The 24,501-nt window shown below is 36.9% G+C and overlaps 1 protein-coding gene across 14 annotated transcripts in view; it reads right to left on the bottom strand.

Annotated features, from left to right (window-relative positions):
* SYNE1 (spectrin repeat containing nuclear envelope protein 1) overlaps positions 1 to 24,501 on the bottom strand; it is a 527,413-nt gene that overhangs the window by 425,947 nt on the left and 76,965 nt on the right. For all 14 annotated transcript variants that reach the window (XM_008007617.3, XM_073022337.1, XM_073022331.1 and 11 more), the window contains exon 4: positions 4,631 to 4,692. In XM_008007617.3, coding sequence (XP_008005808.3) covers positions 4,631 to 4,692 — 62 coding nt within the window. The remainder of the gene's footprint in view (positions 1 to 4,630; positions 4,693 to 24,501) is intronic.

The following is a 24,501-nucleotide window of genomic DNA, read 5'->3' as shown; positions in this document are numbered from 1 at the left end:
GATTCCTTCCCCTCCAAGATTCCAATTAATTACTCAGTTCTAGCAAGTCCACTCCTAAACACCTTTTCATTCTATACACTTTTCTCCATTTCTCCACCACTACTTTAGTCCAAGCTGCCCTCACCTCTCATCTGACTTACTGCAAGTTCACTCTGTCTTCAGCCTTTCTTGTTCCTGCTCTAATTCAGGAGAGAGAGAGATATATATATTCAGGGTCAGAATGATCATTTTATTCTCCTGCCTAACATTCTTTCATGTCTTCCACTGCCCATAACACAATGTCCAAACTATTGTAATGACTGGCCTTTGACCAGTTCTCAGTTTTCTCTGTTGCCGCCCTGTTCTTGGTGATATGTTTTGGCTGTGTCCCCACCCAAATCTCATCTTGAATTGTAGTTCCCATAATCCTCACGTGTCACGGGAGGGTCCCAATGAGAGGTAACTGAATCATGAGGGAGATTACCCTCATGCTGCTCTTGCGATAGTGAGTGAGTTCTCATGAGATCTGATGGTTTTATAAGGGGCTTTTCCTCTTTTGCTTGGCACGTCTCCTTCCTGCTACCACGTGAAGAAGGACACATTTGCTTCCGCTTCTGCCATGATTGTAAGTTTCCTGAGGCCTCCCCGGACATGTGGAATTGTCAGTCAATTCAACCTTTTTCCTTTATAAATCACCCAGTCTCAGGTATGTCCTTATAGCAGCATGAGGACAGACTGTTACACCTGGAATCTACACTTTCAGATATTCTGAACTGCTTTCCTTCCTTTTCCTGTACCATGCTTTCTACCTCTCCACTTTTGAAAGCATCCGTTCCTTTACCTACCCAACCCCAGGACCTTTCTCAGGCCCAGCTTAAATGTTTTCTCCTCTGGAAGTCTCTTGATGCCCTTCTTCGGATTACCTGTGTGGCTGGCTGTGCTTGTCACGTGTTCACTTGTCACCCTGCGTGTCCCCTGTCATAAATTCACCACACACACTTCTTTGTGATTTTCTCCTCTGCTAGATGATCAGTACCATGATGGCACAGTCTGTATCTGCCTTTGTTCATCACTGTATCCACAGTCCCTAGCACATAACAGGTGTTTAGTAAGTATTTACTGAATGAATAACTAAATAAACAAATGAAGCATGGGAGGATAACACAATGATCGGTCCCTGTTAAGGACTGAATGTTTGTGTCCCCCCAAAATTTATATGTTGAAACTTTAACTCTCAGTGCAATGATCTTTGGAGGTGGGGTCTTTGAGGGGTAATTAGGTTTAGATGAGGTCATGAGGTTGGACTCCCCATAACAGGATTTATCAGTGTCCTTATGGGAAGAAGAAGACACACAGAGAAGGCAGCCATCCATCTGCAACCCAGGAAGACAGCCCTCACCAAGAACTGAATCTGCTGGCACCTTGATCCTGGACTTTCAGCCTCCAGAAGTGTGAGAAACAAAAGTTTGCTGTTTAAGCCATCTGGTCTATGGTATTTCATTAAAGCAGCCCGGGCTGACCGACAGTGTCCATGCTTAGGAGTCATAGGATTGAAATCTGTCTTTGTCCTTTACTTGCTATGTGACTATGAGCTTATTAATTAATTCTAAGCTTCTGGTTCATAATCTATAAAATAATAAAAATAATGCATTTTCTTGTGTGAGGATTAAATAAATAAGAGATAAAGTTGCTAAGGCACTGTAATTGGCACGTGGTAAGAATTTAGGAACATGTCTTATCAATAAGTGCTGAGAAGCTAGATGTGAGTCAGAAACTTAACTTTGAAAAACCATCACTAAAAATCAACATTGGTCTAATTTAATAAAATACCCCACCTTCTTTCATTAGCAGAGCTAACAGAATAGAAAGATACCGGTTTCTTCTTGAAAAGTGAGAAAATTACAGGTTCCATGTCTAACAATGGAGCCCCATTCCTGAAAGAAATTATCAGGTATATGAAATAACAACAACCCACCAATTGTTAATGTTACATTGACAATTTGTGATTCGCAATGTCTTACATAATTGGAGAAGCATTAAGACTTCGATTTGATAATAAATGTCAAAAAGAACAGATAATTATACCCACAACCCACAAGTTTTAACGATCTAACATTTGTGTAGTAAAAATAGAATAAAAACACAAACACAGAAAATCCTTAGGTTTTTTCTTACTTATAATAAGAGTTTTGTTTTAAGAAAAGCATATTTTTACTTATAATAATTACTAAATGTAAAAACAGAATAATAAAAGCATATTTTAAAAAAACAGATTGCAATCTTATATGCATACTATTTCTTTATACTGCTGTCATAATATTTATAAACAATTGTTACACTAGAATAAAATGTCATCAGTAAAATACTTTATTTTATTTAATTATAAGTCAAAAGTTTATTAATTTGCAACTAAGCAAAGCAATCAAGCACAAAAATAAAAATTCCTATTAAAAAGCACCCCTAAATTTATCTTCATAAGCATCTTCTGAACAGCTCCCAATGCTCCCAAGATTGAAGAACTTTAGGAGAGAAAGATCAACTTCCTTTCTTCTCAACTAAACACCCCAGTTCTTAAACCTGCCACTACCTATTATTAAAACTATATTTGGAAATGGTAAACTTAACTCATGAATGGTTTGGTTGTCAGTTTATCTGAAAACATGCCAAAGCACAGAGCTTTGTATACCAGGATTACCATGCAAGGAAACATCAAATATGAAAGGGGAGACAAGCTCATCACTGCCATAATTCCAGGGTTGAGTTTCAACTCCTAACTGTTAAAAACTTTGAAGGGTGTTTTAATAGTGCAAGGAAATGGGGACTCTTAGAACATCTCAGAATATATTAAAATCATAATTGTGCATAGCTGTTGACTACCCACTTTTAGAAGTTTATCCTAAGAAGAAAATATCATACAAGTGTTCAAACAATGTATGCCCAGGACTTTCACTGTAGTATTTTATATAATATGAAACAACTGAAAACCACCTAAATAACCCTCAACAGGCAACTAGCTAACTCATCACAGATAAACATGACCAAGTTTATTTAGCCATTACAATAATTACATATTTCTATCTATTGACGTGGATTGACATGTTGGGTAAAATAGATGCTCCAAAACAATATCCTATAAAACCACTTTATATGAAACTGTGTGTAGAATACTGTTGACCAAATCTTAATGATGACTGTATCTGGCTTACGTGATTTAAGATTACTTTTACTTTCTTTACACTTTCTAAAAGTTTCGTTATTAACATTATTTTCAATTAGGTAACCTCTTTACACTATGAAAAAATAACTCTTTTCATTTTGGAAGAAGAAAAAAAACAAGTTTTCCCCAATTGATGACAATTCTGTAGTATAAATAGCGGCCAGGTGTGACCAACTGAGACTTTAAAAAATAAGCCCCAAAGTCATCAGTCCTATGTATCCACTGCCTTTTTACAGAGCAGATTGTGGGGCAACTACTGGGCCAAATTCCCTTCTCATCAAGTGGCTTTGGGAAAGAAAGCATAGGAGAGATGACCCTGGTTTATCCTGTATCTAGACAGGTCACTCTAGGCTGCTTTCATGGCTGGATTGCGAACTTCTCGAGGCCTGGGAAAGTGTTTTACTAATTTTTTCCTGTCTTCAAAGGCTAGCATAGACACAAAGTAAGCAGTGAATCTGTAGAATGGGACTAAAATAAACTGTCATGTTTTGTTTGCTTCTGCACTATCAAAATATCTTTCGGGAAGCCCCTGATCAAAACCTGCCTATAGGGTTTTGCTTTATATACTACAGGCACCACTCTCAGCAAGAGTGAGAATAAAAAATTGGAAGATAAAATTGCTTTATCATCTAATTCATTTAACCAATTATTGTCTTGAAGGGAGAGTCAACATAACTTCAACTACATAATCATATAGACTACTCCTTTAAAAATAATCAGCAAATCCTCTAACTGAATTCAGACACAACTGTCCCATCATCTGAATTTATTTTTACAAATATGATGTCTCTTGGTTTGCTTATTTTTTCATCAGCAGTACAAGAGATCAATTTTATTATACTGTATCAAGATTAAGATTTGTTTTATATTAGTATTTATGTTCAAGGATATTACAATATATAGACATATAGTCACCTAATATCATTGAATGACAGTGGGGATAATACTGGAATGATTTTAGCCTTTTCATGTCCTATTGCCATGGTTACTTCTTTAAATCAAAGCACCAGGGATGAGAGCACAGACACTATCATAATCTCTTTAGATAAAACCTTTTGCTTAGCACAGATCACTTATAGCTTCTTTGTGTTCCAAACAGGAACAAACACACACAAATGAAAATCCAGCACAAATTCTCCTTTTGATATGACACACACATTAGTATTAGAAAAAATAATTGAATGAAATAGTTTCTCAAGATTCACAGAACTGACATGAAGTAACTGCTCTTCACTCTAGCTATAAGTTCATTTCTTCCCAGAAGCAATGTTAGCAAATTCCACTCTTAGGTAACAGCTAGACCAACCAGTAAGATTGCCAGTATCATTATTTGCAACAGTGACAACGGGGACACAAGCATTTTGTTATACTGGACATTTAACGATTTACTGGCTCAACCTAAGTAAACTCATAATGCTGGGTAGTTTCCTTTACCTTGGCCAGATGAGAGTTGATCCATTTTGTGAAAGTTCGTTTTTGTACTATCTCTTGCTCATCTAGAAGGAAAAAGAAATCTGGTTAAATAATGTAATATTTCATGAAGTTGTATAATGAGAAAAAGTCCTAGTCATACAAATCTGGAAGGAATTGTGAAATAGTTTTCTCATTCATTTTACCAATTATTGTCTTGAAGGGTAAGTCAACAAAAGTCGACCTGTATAATCATATAGACTATTCCTTTTAAAATTATCTGCAAATGCTTTCAAATTTGCCATATGTTAGCCCTATGTTTACCTTCATCCACTTATTTAAAATTCATATACTTCAACAAACCTGCTAAAAATAAAAATTCACCAAGACCACTAAGTGCTGAGTTTTATGCTAAGTGCAAAGGAATACAGAGGGCTGAATAGGGCAAGGTCTCTGCTATAAAATACCTAGAGGTGGAAATGGACAAGCAAGGGCTATGAATAGCAGAGGGTTACAGAGTAATGCAATAAGATAGAGCTGTATACATGTAGCACCAAAAGAACTTCACCCAGATGGGAGTGTGGTGACTACACCCTGGAGTGACCTCCAAAAATTCCCACCACATGGAGTCCCCATTTCTATGCTGGCAGAATGTGGGCAGAACCTGTGACTTGTGTCTAGCCAATAGGATATGACAACGGTGATGAGATGCCACACTTGTGATCATGTTACTTTATGATACTCCAGCTTAGCTGACTGGAATGAGAGATTCTCCTGCTGGCCTAGAAGAAGCAACCAGCCAGGTTGTGAAGTTCCTTTGGAAAGGCTCAATGGCAAGGAACTTGAGGTTCTCTTCAGGAGTGAAGTGCAATCTCACTGAACAGCAAGCAAGACACCAGGCCCTTGTCAAACAGTCACAGGGACTGCATTCTGCTAACATGGTGACAGAGCCCAAAAGTGGGTTCTTCCATAGTTGAGCCTCCAGATAAGAATGAAATCCAGCTGATGCCTTAGTTAGAGCCTTGCAAGACCCTGAACAGATAATGCAGCTAAGCTTTGCATGGACTCCTGACATGCAAACATTTGGAGATAATAAATGATTGTTGCTTTAAACTTCAAGGTTTGTGGTACTTTGTTAGGTAACAAGAGGAAACTAATATAGAAAGGGAAAGAGGTAGGGTTTGTGAAGGCTTTAATTAGAGGTTTGAAGAGATAAAAATGATGTTGGTAGTTTGACAGGAACAGCATTGAATATGTAGATTGCTTTGGGCAATACGGCTATTTTCACAATATTGATTCTTCTCATCCATCAGCATGGGTTGCTTTTCCATTTGTTTGTATCATCTATGATTTCTTTCAGCAGTGTTTTATGGTTCTTCTGGCAGAGATCTTTCATCTCTTTAGTGTATTCCAAGGTATTTTATTGTGTGTGACTATTGTACATGGGGTTGCATCCTTGATTTGGCTCTCAAGTTATAAGTTGTTGGTGTATAGAAATGCCACCAAATGTTGTACATTGATTTTGTATCCTGGGAGGGGGGTGTGGGTTGAAAAACTATCTATTGGGTAATATGCTCACTAACCAGATGACAAGATCATTCATACACAAAACTCAGCGACACACAATTTAGTCATGTAACAAACCTGCACATGTAATCCCTGCACGTAAAATAAAAGTTGAAAAAAAAAAAAAGAGATAAAAGCCACAGAGAAGTAGTTTAATACCTTCAAAAGAAGAAGTGAATTTTATCCACCCCACCAGCATGTACTGAGTGTCAGCTGTTCACAAACTAGTAAACACTATGTTGTGCGGGGCATAAACAAGAAATAATTTCAATCCCTCGCCTTTGAGGGATGATACTCAAATCTCTGTCTTTGTCTCTGACCTTGTCTGTGCTTCAGCCCAGACCATTTGCTTGTCTACCAGAATGTAAAGCCCAGGAGGACAGCAACTCGGTTCCCAATGCCTACAAGTACGACCAATAAGAATGAATGACTGAAGAAAATAAATACAAAACCTTTCAATTTGGAGAAATTTTGAATCTATCTATAAAACTGACAGAATCTATTACCTCTAATATATTTTAACATGCTCTTTAATTTTCAAGTGTATATAAAAAACAAATCAGCATAAAAATAAGTACCATTTCCTGTATACCAGGCACTGACGTTTAGATAAATCAATCACTTTATATTTTAATTATCATTTATCATATATTACATATAATATATGTACTAATCCATTAATTCTTGTCACAGATCTATGAGCGGGAACTATTATAATGCCCATTTTACATACAAAGCTGTCAAGACACTGAACTACCAAGGTCATCCAGTGGCAGAGCCATGCTGTAGACTTCAGAAATCTAGTAGTACACTCTGCCATTATACTGTCACTCAAGGGTAGCATAAAAATGACCACATTCATCTATTAAATGTTAATCTCATGAAAATTATAAATTTATAGTTCCAATTTTTTATCTTGAGAAACTTTAGGTTGTATAAATAAAGTTAGGTAGCAGCAAAATGATCTTAACTAATCAAGGTAGGTTTGATGGAATTTGGAACTTTATAATGCATAAAATCCAATTCAAAATCTAAAATAAACACAGACTATATGTAAATTGTTTATACTCAACTTGAAATTATACGTTCCTTCATAAACATCACAAAATACCACTGTTTAAAAATGTTAATATAAATTGGCATAATATGTTAATGTATACTGTCATAAAATTAAATATATAATCTGATGATATATTACTTCTTAATATAAATTGTTATATTTTCACTATTATAACCTTTAATGAAATAACAATACTATTGTAACAATTTCATCTGATGGTAAATCTCTGAGTTTATAGTTAGACTTCAGCTAACTGGCCTTTTTTCAGAATCCTCAAATTATCTTTTTTTGTAGCACAGCATATATTTAAATGTCAAATTCTTTACGTGTTTCCTTTTTTACTATGGTTGCAAAAACAGATTTTACAAGGTCCTACAATTCACTTTTTGTATTATCAGACTTAGTTGAATTCTAAGTAAATAATATTTTTCTGACTTTACTTACTATTTTCCTAAAAGAAAAAATTTTTTTAATTATTCAGCAAACCCTCATTTTTTATGTAAAACTTGAAAAACTTACTCCCAAGATTTGGTAGTTAAATCTGATACCAACAACATAAAATGTTTAATTTGTGGAAGTAACAGAAACACACAATGAATGTCTATCAACTTGTGTTAAAAGTTTAACGAGCAATAACATTTCTTTTTAGTGCTGTTGACAAGGAACAAAATGAACCTTCATGACGAGGTCTATGAAGTTCTTAAGTACCGTCATGCACTGCATAATGATTTTTTGGCCAATGACAAACCTCATACATGACAGTAATGCCATAAGATTATAAACACAACTGAAAAATTCCAGTTGTCTAGTGATCTCCTGCCACTGTAGGGTAACCCATTGCCTTTTCTATATTTAGACATGTTCAGATACACAAAATACTTACCATGTGCTACAATTGCTTACAATATTCAGTACAGTCACGTGCTATACAAGTTTGTAGCCTAGGAGTGACAGGCTATATCACGTAGCCTAGATGTGTAATAGTCTATACTCTCTAGGTTTGTGCAAGTACACTCTACGGTGTTCCCACAACAATGAATTCACCTAGAAGACAAATTTCTCAGAATATAACTCCATCATTAAGTTACGCATGACTTTATATGTCATTATATTTAAGAAAACAGTTTAAATATATTTAACAAGTAACAACTTTATTAACAATGTTTCTGTCTTCAGCTTTTCTGCTTGAGAAGAGTTATGAGAATTTAGACCAATAGCAAAGGCATCATAAAATGGATGAGATGACAGCAGCATCAGGGTAAAGGAGAGGTGGGGCTGGGGAAGCCACACTACAGTGTAGGTGCCGTACAGCTGTAATAGGCTCTGATTTAAGACCAGTTTTTGGTGTGGGTGATTATTACTTGGTAGAATTGGTTCAAATTCTCCTTCTCTCCTATAACCTAAATCGTAATAGGTTCCTAAAGGCCAGACTGTGTAACATGAAAAGCAACAACCACAAACGAGTTCCAAAAACTCTGTGGGTCCTTCATCCTTGAGGCTCGCATTGCTTACTGTATTTCAAAAGAAGCTGGTCCTACAGACCTCAGGAACTGGAGTCTGCTGAGGCTATATAAACACCTAGCTCTGGGTAATATCACAACGTAATATCCCTCTGTAGAAATGAGTAAAAAAATAAAGGGTTCTGGCTGAGATATTCAATTTCTGTATTTCTTTGCCCATTTTTAGATATTTTCTCAGTGTTTTGCCATTTCAGGGCAAGATCATGACACACAACAAATGCACAAATGAGGCCCAATTTAGTGACTGTGATTCCATATGACTATTAAGAAACGATCACAGCTGATGATAGTTCATGATTTTCTTCCTGATGAGTCATACCTAATAGTCACCTGTGGGTACTACGCAATTGTGGTTTACTCCAGGTGACTTAAACATGTACCTGGAAGCCCAGCGATCATATTAAAAGGTGGCTTGGGTTATTGTGCAGCCATTGCAATCAATCACAACTAATATACTGTCTAGAAACATGTTAAATATACTTTTAATTTTACCATACACAACAAATTTACCAAATTTGTGATGTAAAACTGTGTCACAGGGTCTTATGACCACTAACTTTTAAATAGATTTACTAAATTACAAAAGTATTAAAATAAATGACAATGTCCACTTAATGGATGGTGTGTTTAAAATTCAGATAGCAAACGAAATTAGTATATTTTAATATATTGAATACATTCTTCCATAATAATTTATTTCTGAGAGATATAGCATTTCATGTGTCAGTATGTACATAATAATGCATAAGGTATTTGCATCAGAATCATAAACTATCATAAAGAGCAAAATAGTAAATTTCTAGAAGTATCCATCTGTAATTAATATCACATTTAATATATATATATACTAGGAAGAGTCTGGGTGCTGCGGCTCATGCCTGTAATCCCAGCACTTTGGGAGGCCCAGGCAGGAAGATCACTTGAGATCAAGAGTTTGAGACCAGCCTGGCCAACATGGTGAAACTCTGTCTCTATGAATAACACAAAAATCAGCCAGACATGGTGGTGGGCACCTGTTATCCCAGCTACACGAGAGGCTAAGGTAGGAGAATCACTTGAACCTGGGAGGCAGAGGTTGCAGTGAGTCGAGATCATGCCACTGCACTCCAGCCTGGGAGACAGAGTGAAACTGTGTTTCAAAAGTTAATTAATTAACTAATACTAAGAAGAAAGAAATGCTGTTTATGTAAATATATATAGGTAAGCATGAAATTGCAATCTCTGGCAAAAATAAATAAATAAATTAATTAATTAATGGTACCATGCATTGATACATTTACAGGAAACTGCAGTAGGTTATGATAAACATTTTTGGGGTTTTCTTTTTGCAGATTATTATGCCTGATAGGTTTCTTTAATGATAATGATAGCTTAAATGTCCTAAGGATTTAAATTATCTAAAAATGTAAATGTTAATTTAAAACAAATCACAAATTTAAAATCATATTAGTATCTAATAAAGATTTTTCATCATTTTTGATGCAGGCAAATACACCTCAATAAAATATTGGAATGAAATTGAAAAAACAGACAAATGCAGATTGAATTTCTTCCCACAACCAAATGATGTGACTACAAAGGGGGAAAACAACAGCAAAGGCATGGAGTGACGAGGTAATGATTATTAATTACCAGTCACAGTCAAATGACTTGATTTGGGATCACAATTATACGGATTGCATATCTACAGTTGCTAAAATCAATGCTAACTTTATTATATATGCATAGGGACTAAAGTATATTGAATAGTCCAACACAGTAAAATGAACAGTTTACAGGTGCATATAACTACTCAATGTTAAAATTTTAAAATTGAATATATGAATGAAAAACATTTACAGGACCAGGCAGATTTCCAAATACGACCAGAAATCCTTCCCATCTTGATTAGCACATCCTTTGCAATGTGATTTTATTGCCCTTTCTCTTAGGATGCGGTCTCATTTCCCCAGACCTTGAGTCTGGGCTGGCATTGAGATCTGCATTGATCAATAATATGAAAGCAGTGGTTTTAAGTGACATCTGAGGTTGGGCCTTAAGAGGACTTTGGCTATACTGGAATTCAACTCTGCTCTGAGACCTCTACACAAGGAAGCTGGTCTAAGATCCTCGTGAATAAGAAGTCACTTGGAGGATAGATTCTAAACCTCAAGAATAAGTAATAAAATTACAAATTGGTGTGATGAAGGTATATTCCTATTTTGGGGGATTGGGAGGCTGTACTTATTTTTTTTAAACTCTATTGAGGTAAAGGGTTAAGCTGTAACATACTTCTTTGATGTCCTCACCCTTTTTGGCTCTGTTTGACTATAGCCCCTGATTTGTTGGTTATGTTAATATTTGTAGAAAGAGGTCTTGTATTTGCTGCATCATAGTGACATTTGTACTACTTTGGCTGGTTTAAGTACAAATGAATGAAACAACCATTTCTACTATAGTTGACTTTACCCTGATTTCACCTAGTGTTTCAATGAGTAAAATTACAGCTTTAAAAAAAAAAAAAAAAAAAAAAAAAAAAAGAAGTCACTTGGAGGAGAACTAAGGTACCTCAGATGGCAGCCAGCAACAGCTGCCTGACTCATGAGTGAGCCGCCCTGGACCTGCCAGTCCAACTGATTCCCCGGAGCTGCATGCAGTCATGTGAAGGGGCCCAGGCACAGCTGGCAGAAGGAACACCCAGCCCACTCACATAAACATGAGAAATCCTAAACTGTTGTTGCTCCACGCCACTAGGATTTGGTGGTGGTTTGTTGCACAGGAAAGGCTAACCAAAACAGAAATTGCTACCGGGAGTGTGGTGTTGCTCTAACAAAAATTTAAGTAAGACATATAGCGTTGGCCTTGGGACCAGATAGGGGAAGGAGAGTGGAAGGACACGAAGAGCCTGTTAGTGGAGGCTGATTGAGCAGTGAGGGAACCGCCATTGGAAATTGGAGAAAGAGTCATACATATTTTGTATATTATATATTCTATCACCTGCAGTAACTTGAACTCATGATTCTGGCTAGGGAGATTTCCTTGCAGAATGGTGACAGTGTCCATTGGCTTATTTTAGCTACACATTATAAGGTGCTGGAAGAGACAGAAATGAGCTGTTTCATTTGCAGGCACAAGGCAGAGGAAACACAGAGGCCTAGGATATGATGAATTGAAAAATAAGATGTTTTGTTATTCCTAGTCTTTCCAAAAACAGATTTGCAAAGTAAGAAAAAGCTTCAGGGTAAGAGCAAATCAAAGGTATGACTATTGTTAAAAACTCAGGAAGAGTTTGACTTGTTTAGCATATAAATGATATCACAGAGTACCTTTCATTCTGTATCTCACTTATTTAATTTAGCATAATGTCCTTCAGGTTCATCCACATCATTGCAAATGGTAGGATTTCCTTATTTTTTATGGAGGAATAATATTCAATTGTACGTATGTGTCACATTTTCTTTATTTATCTGTCATAGATGTGTTAATTAACTTGATTTTGGTAATCATTTCACGATTTATATGTACATCAAACCATCACACTATACAACTTAAATATATATAAGTTGTATTCGTCGATTATACCTCAATAAGGCTGGGGAAAAAGAGAGCATTTGGAAAGATTAAAGGTAGCGCCCAGTTTGACCTTCCCAACTAGACAAACCAGTTTCTAAGCATCTTAAGGAGCACTGCCCACAGCAGCCTCATCTGTGTCCAATATTTGTTTCAAAGTTGAGATTTTCAAGTTGAGATATGTGGAGTTTAAATAAGTCAAACACTTTCTGAGTTTTCAACAATAGTCATACCTTTGATTTGCTGTTACCCTGAAGCTTTTTCTTACTTTGCAAATCTTTTTTTGCAAAGTTGAGTGCACAGGAACACACTACAGACAAGTTTTGAGGAAGCCACAGCTTTCACTGAAGGGACAGTACCATTCCAAATGAACAGGAGACTGGAACCACAACTTCGTGTGGCTAGGAAGAAGGCTAAGGAAACTATCAGTCACAATCCTGAGCTATTTCTTACCAAGATAACAAGGAACATGCCTTGGCCCTGGATGAAAGGAACTGGCCACATGCGGCTCACTGGATTTCAGAATGGCTGGACCACAATTGCTCCCTCTGTTCAATTCTCTCGCCCCTTGGACAGAAGCATCTATTGCAGTGACCGCACTCCTGCCTCATCACTCCATGTTGAAGAAGTAGGGAGTGGGTAACTTCTCTTTTTAGTTTATGGGTCTATGGATTGAGAGAAATTTCACCTGAGGAACCTCATCTCTATCTGGACAAGATGCAAACAATGCAACACAGGATTTAGAGCTTGATGCCAAACTGAAGGCTGCAGGAGATTCTGACACCTTGAGAGTGGATGAATGTATTTTCCATGCAGGAAGAAAACAAACAGTAGCAACCAGAGGACAGATTTTAAATTATGGCCACAAAATCCTCTGGTCCAACTATGTATCCTCTTTTGTATGATGACTTTGTCCTTCCTCCCATCCAGGGGTAGAATCAATTTCCCTTCCCCTTGAATCTGAACTCGTATGGTACTTGTTTAATTAATAATGCAGCAGAAATGACTTTATGTCATCTGATCTAGGCCTTAAGAGGTCGTGAAGTTTCTGTTTTAGCTGTCCCGGATCTCCATCCTAAAACCACTGTGCGAAGAAAGTAGTTTATATTAGAAAATGTTTCCATCTGTGCAAGAATTCAGATGTCCCATTTGTTAGCTAGAACTAACCATCAGGCACGTGAATGAGGTCACCTTGGATCTTCAGGCTCAGTCAGCCCTGCAGATGAACTCAGCCACAGGTGAACCCAAGGGAAGTCAACAAACTGAGGCCTAAGACTTCAAGGCTGATGCTTCTGATACCTCCTCTCTCCCACATCCATACATACTTGATACAAATTCCTTGTGGAAAGAAAGCATTTTTCTCAATATCGCATTCCTAAAGATCAGCCCCCTGCCTGGTATATTGTCTTATATATGTGTCCTTATGAAACCATCCATATTTAACTGTGAACTAACCAGCAAATCCACATACTGTGAGGAAGGATGAATTGTGATTGGCTTAAGTCACAGAATTTTGGAGCAGTTTGTTACACAGCAAAGGTTAACTGAAATAAAGGCATTTACATGTGTGTGTGGGTGGTGGGGGTGGAGGGGTCCTTCTCCTCCTGCCTCACTCTGTTTTCCATAATGAAAAGATTCTAGGCTTAATTGTTTGGGCCTGTCTCCTAGGCTTTTCCTCTTCTAATCAGACAAGTAATGGATTAAAAATTGCAAAGAACAAAGGCAACCAAAGTTACTCTACATGAGTTCTGACATGGATTGATAGGAAGGGACAGAGGAGAAGAGGAGAGAAAATTAATAGCTATCTACAGCTGTGGGCTTGAGGGAAAAGATAAGAGAATTTTTAGGGACTCTTGCCTGTGTAGAGTCCTCTAATGACTGCTTCAATTTTTTTTTTCAAGTGAATGTCAGTAAAGACTTACATTGCTCTTAAGACTTTCAGAATTGGAGTTGCTTTTCTTTTGTATTTAAAACCAGTGGCTAGATTGAAAGAGTCTAATTTTGTTAAAGTTACATTTGCAAAATGTACCATTTCACTTTAAATCTAAGGCAGATAGAATGAAAGGAATATAATTATCTCAGCTCGTAAGTTAGAGTTTCTCAACCTCAGCAATAATGACATTTGGGGAAGATGATTCTTTGTCATGGGAGGCAGTCTTAAGCATTAGAGGATGTCTAGCAACGTCATTGGCCTTTACACATTAGATGCTGGTAGTACCCTACACCCTAGTCTGACCATCAAAGATATCGCTAGACATTGCCAAATTTCTGCTGGGGGTAAAACATCCCAGTTGACAACCTCTACCTAAACTTTTCATTTATGTATGACAATGGGCATAAACCAGTGTAAACTTTTGAAAACATATATAACATTACTATGACGATCAGTGTTTAAATTGAGTTATTATTGTCCAATACATGACTCCAAAAAGTTATTACCATATTGGGCTATTAACACAATTTATGTTTATTTAGGCAGAAATCCTTTACCGTGAGATGCATCTATTTGAGAAGCGACAAAATATAGTAAATCTGAGACTTCTGCTGAAAGGCTATATAGAAATTACACAATTTTTCGATTATGAATTAAAATATCTTATGATGTCTGAAATTATGTCATTCAAATCTGGAAAGTTTGGCCTTATGTAGTGGGCAGGTATGAGTGGGAGAGGGTGTATAGATCCTGATAGTGTGTTCGATTTGTCTTACAATTCTAAACCTCTAAAAAATATTTTAGAACTTTATAAAGCAAAATCTATTTTTTAAAAAAACAAATATTTTAAAAATCTTAAAATTTACCCAATTTTAATATATCTGTCACAGTGGTGCAGTTATACAAGGACACATATATTAGAAAATGTACTAGCCACTGGGTTGGCTTCTAGGGCGACAACAATGTGGAAATGCTTTCATCTCACGAAGAATTTGTCTCATATGTGTGGGGGTGTGGAAGAGAGGAGGGGACAGATGCATCAGCCTTGAAGCCTTGGATGGGCCTCAAGTTTGTAACTTTGTAGCAAATAATTTGGTAGCCCAAAATTGACCTGTAGTAAATAATTTGGTAGCAAAAAAAAATGACCTGAATTGAGAAAACGCTATTTACAGTCTTTCATTATCCCACTTAATGTGAAAATTCATACTTTTCTCTGCAGAAACACCGTCTTTGATTGCAAGGTGCTGCCACAGACCCTGATTGAGAGTGAACCACAATAAATAATAGTATGTGTATCAAATTACGTTTCTAAAATCCAAAAGATTCTGAGTTTGAAAACAAAGACTTACAGAAAAAGGGTTGTGTGACTCACACAGAAGTGCAGGGATGGAGATGTGCACTCAGAGGGTAATAATCACAATAGAGAGAATGAAGCAATCAATACAACGGGAGGAAAAACAGCACAGCTTATTGTGGCACTTCAAACCTTTTAGTTCTAAATCAAGACCACATTTGAATAGTTTCAAGCAGAACTTTTGTGGATTTTTTTCCTGATACCTTTTTCTTCCTCTATTTTTGTGTATAATGTTGCAGAAGACAGTGATCGGATAGTAAAGTAATGAAAATACCTTTTACCTCTTATCTGTACAGCACTTGAACTTATTCGTGTTTTGTATACATTTCTCATTTGGGTTCTCACAAATAGCATGCCACATACACAGAGAAGATCACTAACGTGGATGTGAACAAGGAAGCTAAAGAGTAGTGGGGGTGAGGAAATATGCCAAAAATCTAGAAACTAGAATGAAGGCTGAAGAGTTACAGAATAATGACCAGTGTTTAAATAATCAGACTCTTACCCTAATCTAATTTTGACCAGATCGATTTGCTGATTATTTAATTCACTTATTTAATAAATTCCACTGTGCCCCTCACGTGTCCCAGCCATTCTGCTGACCCGCTGTGGATGCAATCTGAGAGGATGGGTTTGGTTCCTGAGAGTCCAGCGGGGAAAATAGTAATCCAAAAGAATTACACCACAGTCCAGGTTATGTAAATGCAAAGAAAAGTTAAGAACAGCGACAAGAAATATATTAGTAGATTTAAAAACTATCACTGCTACATGATTAAAGATTATTCTTGTAGAAAACATGAAAGCCTACTCTCCCACTGTTTGCTACGATGGAAGCCAAGGAGAAAATGCTGCCTGTACATCTAAGAGTTTTCCTACTGAATTACATATCAAGGTATATGTTAATGAAAACACGAAGACAACTGATCTCTTAGAAGACAACTGATCTCAGAGAGCACAGAAGCCTTGAGAAGGACTTTAAGCTGAGGCTGGACAAACTTGCCACATGTAGCCAGCTCCCTCTTGTAAAATGTTGTGTCTCCCGCTTTTGCAAGAAAGCCACCAAAACTATGAAATATTTTCCCGTCATGAGCTCTTAGCAATACCAGGGCAAGAGAAAGAAAGGGAGTCTTGAAAAATGCCCTGAAATACTACCTTCATACAACCACTTTATTTTAACCTGAAACTGTATTTCAATACTAAGAGTTTCAACCATTCAAAATACATTGTTTTGTGTGGAATAGGGGAGAAGCAGGGAGAAAAGCTGGTCACAGTGTTCATATACTTTATGTCCAACATTTAGTCTACACTTTTAAAAAACCCACCGTTCTCTCAAATAAACATGACTGTTCTCAGAGAGTGCTTTCAAAGTTTGGTCATTGCTTTTCATCAAATTACTATCTTAAGTAGGTTCAAGATTTTACAATCTTACATTTTCACATTTTGGGATTTTGCATTTCAAATTACTGCTAATATTTCTTAGTCTCACCCTGTGATCTAAATGTTCCCTCTGTCTCTCTCTCTCATAATATATAATTATTTATATTTATATATTTACAGATTTATATATTATTTTATCAGTATCCAAGGAAAGATACAATAATTTGACACAATTTCACTTATATTTTATACTGCCTGTCCCCTTGAGAAGATGTAATTACGAGAGCTACAATTTTAACAACAAAAGTCATAAATCTTAGATGGAGATGAAATGAAAAACAGCAAGCACCTGAAAGAGTGAACCTGAGAAATAAGGTCAAATCATAGAGTTTGAACAGCCAGTGTTAGAAATTCCAATCTCAAATTCAACCCCCAGCAAGTAATTCAATGAGCCACTTGGAAGAGCTGCACTCAGTGGTTAATCCCGAACAGAGCACCAGGTGGTGCTGTTGCTTTCGGCTGCTTCAGATCTAGCATGGTATTAGCCACGTTCCTCATAATAGAAGATCCCCTGGACTCCAAAACCTGTGGCCACCGCGGCAGCTGCAGGGGCTTCCACAAGAGACAGCAGCTGGTGGGTGTCAGAAATAAATTTCCTGAGTGTCAATCCAACCTCACATGCTAAAATTTATTTGTGTAGTAATGAATAATCTTAAAGGTCACTTTTAATAATAATAGATATCTATGTTCTACTTAGATTGTATGTGGCAGCCATATGTTGCATATATTCACTACATATATTATCTAATTAAAACTTTGCAATAACCATGCGAGGAAATATCCTCTACCCTCACCAATTTTACATGTAAAGAGACTGGAGCAAACGAGGTTCATCAACTTGCTTGAGGTGACACAGACACTAAACGCGGAGCATGGATATCTGTCTGCCTCAAAAGCCCATACCTTCAATTACTTCATTCTACTCTCATGTCCAAATTGCCCATTAGGGTTTCCAGAATAACTTTACATATCACATCCTATCTGGAGATAGGCAATGTAGACGCAATTCCCAACTCACAGATGAGGAAGCCGTGTCAGAAATGGGTATCTCAGCAAGCAAGTGCCAAAGTCAGATGAAACCCTCCTTACTCCTTTTCCCCCTGTACCATATTAAAAATGACATGGCCGGAATCCAGCTGGTCGATAGGGCACCTCCAAGCTAGGCCATGATGCTCAGTTATCTTCCAGAGCTACAAACTATAAAGAGTTCTACTATCCAGGGACACCTTGACCGCCTATCTCCAGTTCTTCAACCTTGTCTATCCTCATTCTCGGCCCATCTTACTACTGCTCAAGCCTCCTCAACAGAGCAGGAAATGTTTATGGGAATTGGCTCACCTATGAATCCACAGAATAATTTCCCTTTCACATGTCTGTATTTGCATCTGCCTTTGGTATTATTATTATATCATGTGTCATAGGTCAGGATAACAGGGAAACAAATTCTAGAAGGAATTTTATCACCAGGAGGTTTTTTAGCATGTGGTCTCAAGAACTAAAAACTTTAAGTGTGAAGAAGAAGCATAGGACACTGGGAGATGCTGGACTCATGCAATTATGTAGCTGAAGCTAGGAGAGTCTTTCAGAGATGTCCTAAATGAAGGCAAGGGGCTGGGACTTTGCATCCAGGTATTGGCCAGTTGCTGGATATGGGGTGGCCCTGGGAGGAGGTATAACTTGAGAAAGGCAGATCCCTGGGGCTGAGGACCAGTCCTGGGGAGAGGCTCAGCTGTGAGTCTTTAGCAGGCAACACCTGGAGAGCTGGGAATGAGGGCCTCAGACTGAGGGGCATGGTCTGCACTGTGCCCCAGGCATCTGCTGCACTAGCTACAATGTTAACTACTAAGCTCTGAAAATTTAAACAGTCCCAGTAACAATGAAAATAGCAGCACAGTCCCAACAATAATGAGATTAGTAGTTCTCATTAGTTGTATGCTATGTTCGATATACTGCATTCAAAGCGGGTGAAGATTTGCTCCTATTTCTATTTGGGACTACAGCCAAACACCTGACCACCAAGAGATGCTGCCTCCTCCATTTATTTCAAAATGAACAAAGTGTTCAAGGCCCACTTTTGTACTTTTCTGAGGACTGGATCAAAAGTCTGAGGACTTCTGGATCAAAAGATCAACAGTGCAAGGACAGGGAAGGGACCATAGCTTTCTTGAGGCAGCCAATTCATGGAGTTCTCCAAACCATCTTAGACACCTTAGTTTTTCGATCAATTTCTTACTAATTCATATGCTTCCTCAGTTTAACCAACCAAACTTGGTTGTATATTTCTACCCTCTGAGCCTGCCTAAGGTACCATTTTACTTCTCTAACCAGACAACTTTGGCAGCCATTATCTAGTTCTGCCCTCTGACCTCCATATCATCATCCACCCTTTGCATAACTATTTCTCCTGAATATGATGCTGTTTTTCCAGCTCTTAAACATCATCACCCAAGAGCCTATACAAATAAAAAACATGGATTGCCAAGTAGTGGCATGTAGGCAGAATCTGGGCCCCAAATGTATTTTCCTTCATCAGCAACCTTCCAAGAAAACATTTTAATTTAAAAGTGTGTAGGTACAACTTAAGTTCTAATTTTTCCACAGGCCCATCACTTTCTTTTTTCTTTAACCAGTTACTTCTCAAATCACCAGAAGGTAACGGGGTTTAAGACATCTTAAAAGAGGAAGACTTATATTTCAAATACTCACAAATGGGAAGTGAGATGTTGAAAAAGCAACATGGTGAGAAATCTTAGCAAGGGCAAAGAAGTAAAATAGAGACTCTTGATTTTAAAATAAACTCATATTTTTTGTTATGATTATTATATCTTTGTTATAGATATGTTATGTCTTTGGGGAAATTGGAAAAGAGATTCTGTTTACATTCTCAATCCCTTCCCCCAGTATAAGCATACATCACATAACTTTTCAGCCAATGATGAACCACATAAAATTATAATACTGTATTTTTACTGTACTTTTTATGTTTAGATATGTTTAGACACACAAATATTTAACATTGTAGTACAATTGCCTACAGTGTCCCATGAAATTATAATACTGTATTTTTACTGTACTTTTTATGTTTAGATATGTTTAGACACACACATATTTAACATTGTAGTACAATTGCCTACAGTGTTCAGTACAGTAACATGCTATTCAGGTTGATAGCCTAGGAGCAAACAGCTATTAACACATAGCCAAGGTGTGTAGTAGGCTATGTCATCTAGGCTTCTGTAAGTACCCTCTGTGATGTATGCACAATGACAAAACTGCCTAATAATCCATTTCTCAGAATGTATCTTCATTGTGAAGCAATACCTGATTGTATTTTAAATTCGTATACGTTTAAGCAAGTACATTATTTCGCTGAAACCCAGAACAATCGGAACCCAAGAAAAGTTACTTGCAATGATGTAAAGATATGAATGAATTCATGTAATTTGATAAATAACAATATAACATGTTGGTTTTATATATAAACAAACATCATAACTAAATTTCAATGAGTTATAAGAATGCATGGTATATTTTATATAAGACTTTAGAAAATATGAGAATCTATATCCAGAGCAAGCTTGTTATCAGTAAATTCCATGTAGCTAAACTGGAATAAAACTTACTGTTGTATCCACATTTGTTTCCTAGTAGGGAAAATGGTTCAGTTACCTATGTCCTCAAGGTTATCACTGAAGAAAAACTGCTGTGATACCAGAGGAAAACTTGAGAGCATCTGGTTATCATCTTATATGTAAACATGGTGAAAAAGAGGTGAAATTCTGAGGCATCCTCACATTTTAAAAGAGATCTGAAAACAAAGTGATATCAGCAAGATGGCAGAATAGCAGTTTCCAGGGCTCATTTCCTCACAGAGACATCAATCTGAACAACCCATTCATACGCAACAAAAATATCTTCACAAGAGCTAAGGAATATAGTGCCTGAGTAGAGCACAGAAATAAACACATACACCGAAGAGGGTATGAAGGACAATTTCATATTACCCACCCATATCACCCGCTTCCCAAGCCTGTACAGCATACCATGGAGAGATAACTTTCATATGAGGGAGAATAGTGAAGTGAGCACCTGACTTCACAGTAGACTCCAGCACTTGCCCCAGTGAACTCTAGTGTCAACTTGGCCCCTTCAGACCGAGGATTCTGGCCTGCCCATGCAGATCTATGTTTCAGGACTGCCCTCATAGACCCAGGTGCCAGACCAACTCCAGTACAGGAATGCCCCCATGAACTCAGGCCACAAGTCTACCCCAGTGCCTGACTGTTGTCTGTGGACTCAGGTTTTAGGCCATCCTCCACAGACCCAGTCACCAGGCCCACCCCAATGGACCATAGTTCCAAGGTTGACTCCCATGGTCCAAAATATCAAGTCAGCCCATCTGTCCCCTGACCAAGACATCAGGCCAGCCCTCCCAAGGATTTCAGTAGCATGCCTATCCATGGACCTTTCCAGCTGACCTTTTCAGAATCCTTGGTCAGGCTGGCTGGTGAAGGGCTTTCCCTTTAAGGCCAGCTGAAGACTGGCAAATGTGCCTGTGCCTTCAAATGCATAGGCACCAGCTCAAGGCCACAACAAACCAAATGTCAGAGAAATATGACACTATCAAAGGAGCAAATAAAGTACCAGTAACTGACTTAAAGAAATGGAGATCTATGAACTGCTCGAGAAATAATTTAAAATAATCTTCTAATAAAGAAGCTAAGTGAGCTAAAGGAGAACACAGAAAGGCAACTAACCCAAATCTGGAAACAACACCTGAAAAAAATTAGAAGTTCAACAGAGAGACATAAACCATACAAAAGAACCAAACAAAAATTCTGGAGCTGAAGAACATAATAACTGAACTGAAAAAAATTGCATAGACAGCTTCAAAAGTAGGCTCAATCAAATAGAAGAAAGAATCAGCAAGCTTGAAGACAGGCTTGACATTATTCAGTCAGAGGATCAAGAAGGGAAAAAAAGGATGAAAAGGGAAGAAGAAAGCCTACGGAGCATATGAAACACCATAAAGCTAATCACTATACATATTATGGGAGTTTCAGAGGAAGCAGAGAGAAAGAAGAAGAAAGATTGTTTAAAAAAAATAATGTCAGAAAACTTCCCAGATCTAGAGAGGGAAATAAACATTAATATCTCTGACTACCAAGAACCCTAAAAAGATTAAATATAAAGAGATCTTCACCAATATATATTATAATCAAATTTTCAAAAGTCAAAGACAAAGAATTTTGAAAGCAACTAGAGAAAAGTGATTTGTTACATATAAGAGAAACTCCATAAGATTACAAGCAGTTTTCTCAGTAGAGACCTTGCAGGCCAGGAGAAAGTGGGATAATATAGTCAAAGTGCTGGTGGGGGAAAAATACTGTCAACCAATAATACTATATCCAGAAAAGCTGTCTTTAAGAAATGAAGAAGTGATAAAGATCTTCCTAGATAAACAAAAACTGTGGATGTTAGTCCCTACTAAAACTACCTTACAAAAAATGTTAGAGTTCTTTGAGTTAAAAGAAAGCTAACTAACAAAATGAAATTATATGAAAGTAAAATCTCATTGTAAAGGTGACAGTATAGTCAAATTCACAATATCATAATACTGTAATGGTGCCATAAAAGTCACTTTAATATAAAAGTTAAAAGACAAAAGTAGTAAAGACAACTATAGCTACAATAATTTGTTAATGGATACACAACATAAAGAGATGTAAATTGTGACATTAATAACGTAAAACATAGGGAGAGGAGAAGTTATAGTGTAGAATTTTTGTTTGCAGTCAGAGTTACATTGTTACCAGCTTAAAGCAGACTGTAAGAGGTTTCATGTAAGCCTCATGTTACCAAAAAGAAAAAATCTGTAAGTAGATGCACAAAGATAAAGGAATTAAAACATACCACCACAAAAAAAAAATCATTGAATCACAAGAGGATGGCAAGAGAGGAAGAATGGAATAAAATAACTGCAAAATAGAAAACAATTAACAGTATGTCAGTACTGGGTCCTTACCTACCAATAATGATCTTAAAAGTAAATATACTAAATTCTTTAATCAAAAGACAAAGAGTGGCCAAATGGATTAAAAAGTATAAGATCTAACTATATGCTGCCTACAAGAGATTCACTTTAGCTTTAAGGAAGCACACAGTCTGAAAGTAAAGGTATGGATTAAGAAATTCCATGTAAAGGGTAAGCAAAAAAGAACAAGGATGGCTATCCTTACATCGCACAATGTAGATTTTAAGTCAAACACTGTCAAAAGAGACAAGAAGATCATTATATAATGACAAAAGGATCAATTCACCAAGAGTATATAACAATGTAAGTATATATTTACCCAACATCAGAGCACCTAAATACATAAAATGAATGCTAAAAGAACCAAAAGAAATAAACAGCAATATGATAATAGTAGCAGATTTTAGTACTTCGCATTTGACAATGGATAGATCATCTTGACAGAAACTCAATAAGAAAACAATAGATTTGAAGAACACTATAAACCTAAACAATCTAACAGATGTATATAGAACATTCCATCCAGCAACAGCAGAATACACATTCTTTTCAAGTGTACACAGACAATTCTCCAGGATAGATAATATATTTATACATTAGACCACAAAACAAGTCTTAACATATTTAATTTTTACTTATGTATTTATTTTTAGAGAGAGGGTCACATCTGTTGCCTAGTCTAGAGTGCAGTGGCACTCACTGTAGCCTAGAATTCCTGGGCTCAAGCATTTCTCCCACCTCAGCCTCCTGAGTAGCTGCTGGGATTACAGCTGAGTGGCACCATGCCCAGCTAATGTTTTAAAAAAAATTTGTAGAGACAGGGTCTCGCTATGTTGCCCAGGCTGGTCTAGAACTCCTTACCTCAAGCAATCCTCCCACCTCGGCCTCCTAAAATGCTGTGATTATAGGCATGAGGTATTGCTGTCTGGCCTCCTATCATATTTAAGAAAGTTGAAATCATATCTTCTCTTTTCTGACCACAAAAAAACAAAACAAAACAAGAGATCAGTAATACGAAGAAAATTGGAAAATTCTCAAGTATGTGGAAATTAAACAATTCATTGAACAACCAGTGGGCCAAAAAATAAAAAGGGAAATAAAAAATATCTTGAGATGAATGAAAATGGAACTACTACCTACAAAAACTTAGGAGATGCAACCAAATAAGTTCTAAGAGGATGGTTTATAGTAATAAATGCCTACTTTTTTAAAAAAGAAAGATTTTAAGCAACCTAATTTTATACCTCAAGGAGCTAGCAAAAGGAGAAAGACTAACCCCAAACTTAGGAGAAGGAAGGAAATAACTAAGATCAGAGCAGAAATAAATGGAATCGAGACTAGAAAACAACAGAAAAAAATCAATGAAACTAAGAGTTGGTTTTTAAAAAGATAAACACAATTACAAACTTTTAACTAGACTAAAGAAAAGAAAGGAGGTTCAA

The sequence above is a fragment of the Chlorocebus sabaeus genome, chromosome 13 (assembly GCF_047675955.1).
Source record: "Chlorocebus sabaeus isolate Y175 chromosome 13, mChlSab1.0.hap1, whole genome shotgun sequence".
Classification (NCBI taxonomy): Eukaryota; Metazoa; Chordata; class Mammalia; order Primates; family Cercopithecidae; genus Chlorocebus; species Chlorocebus sabaeus.
The sequence above is the reverse complement of the archived record's forward strand: the minus strand, read 5'-3'. Positions and strand labels throughout refer to the sequence as shown.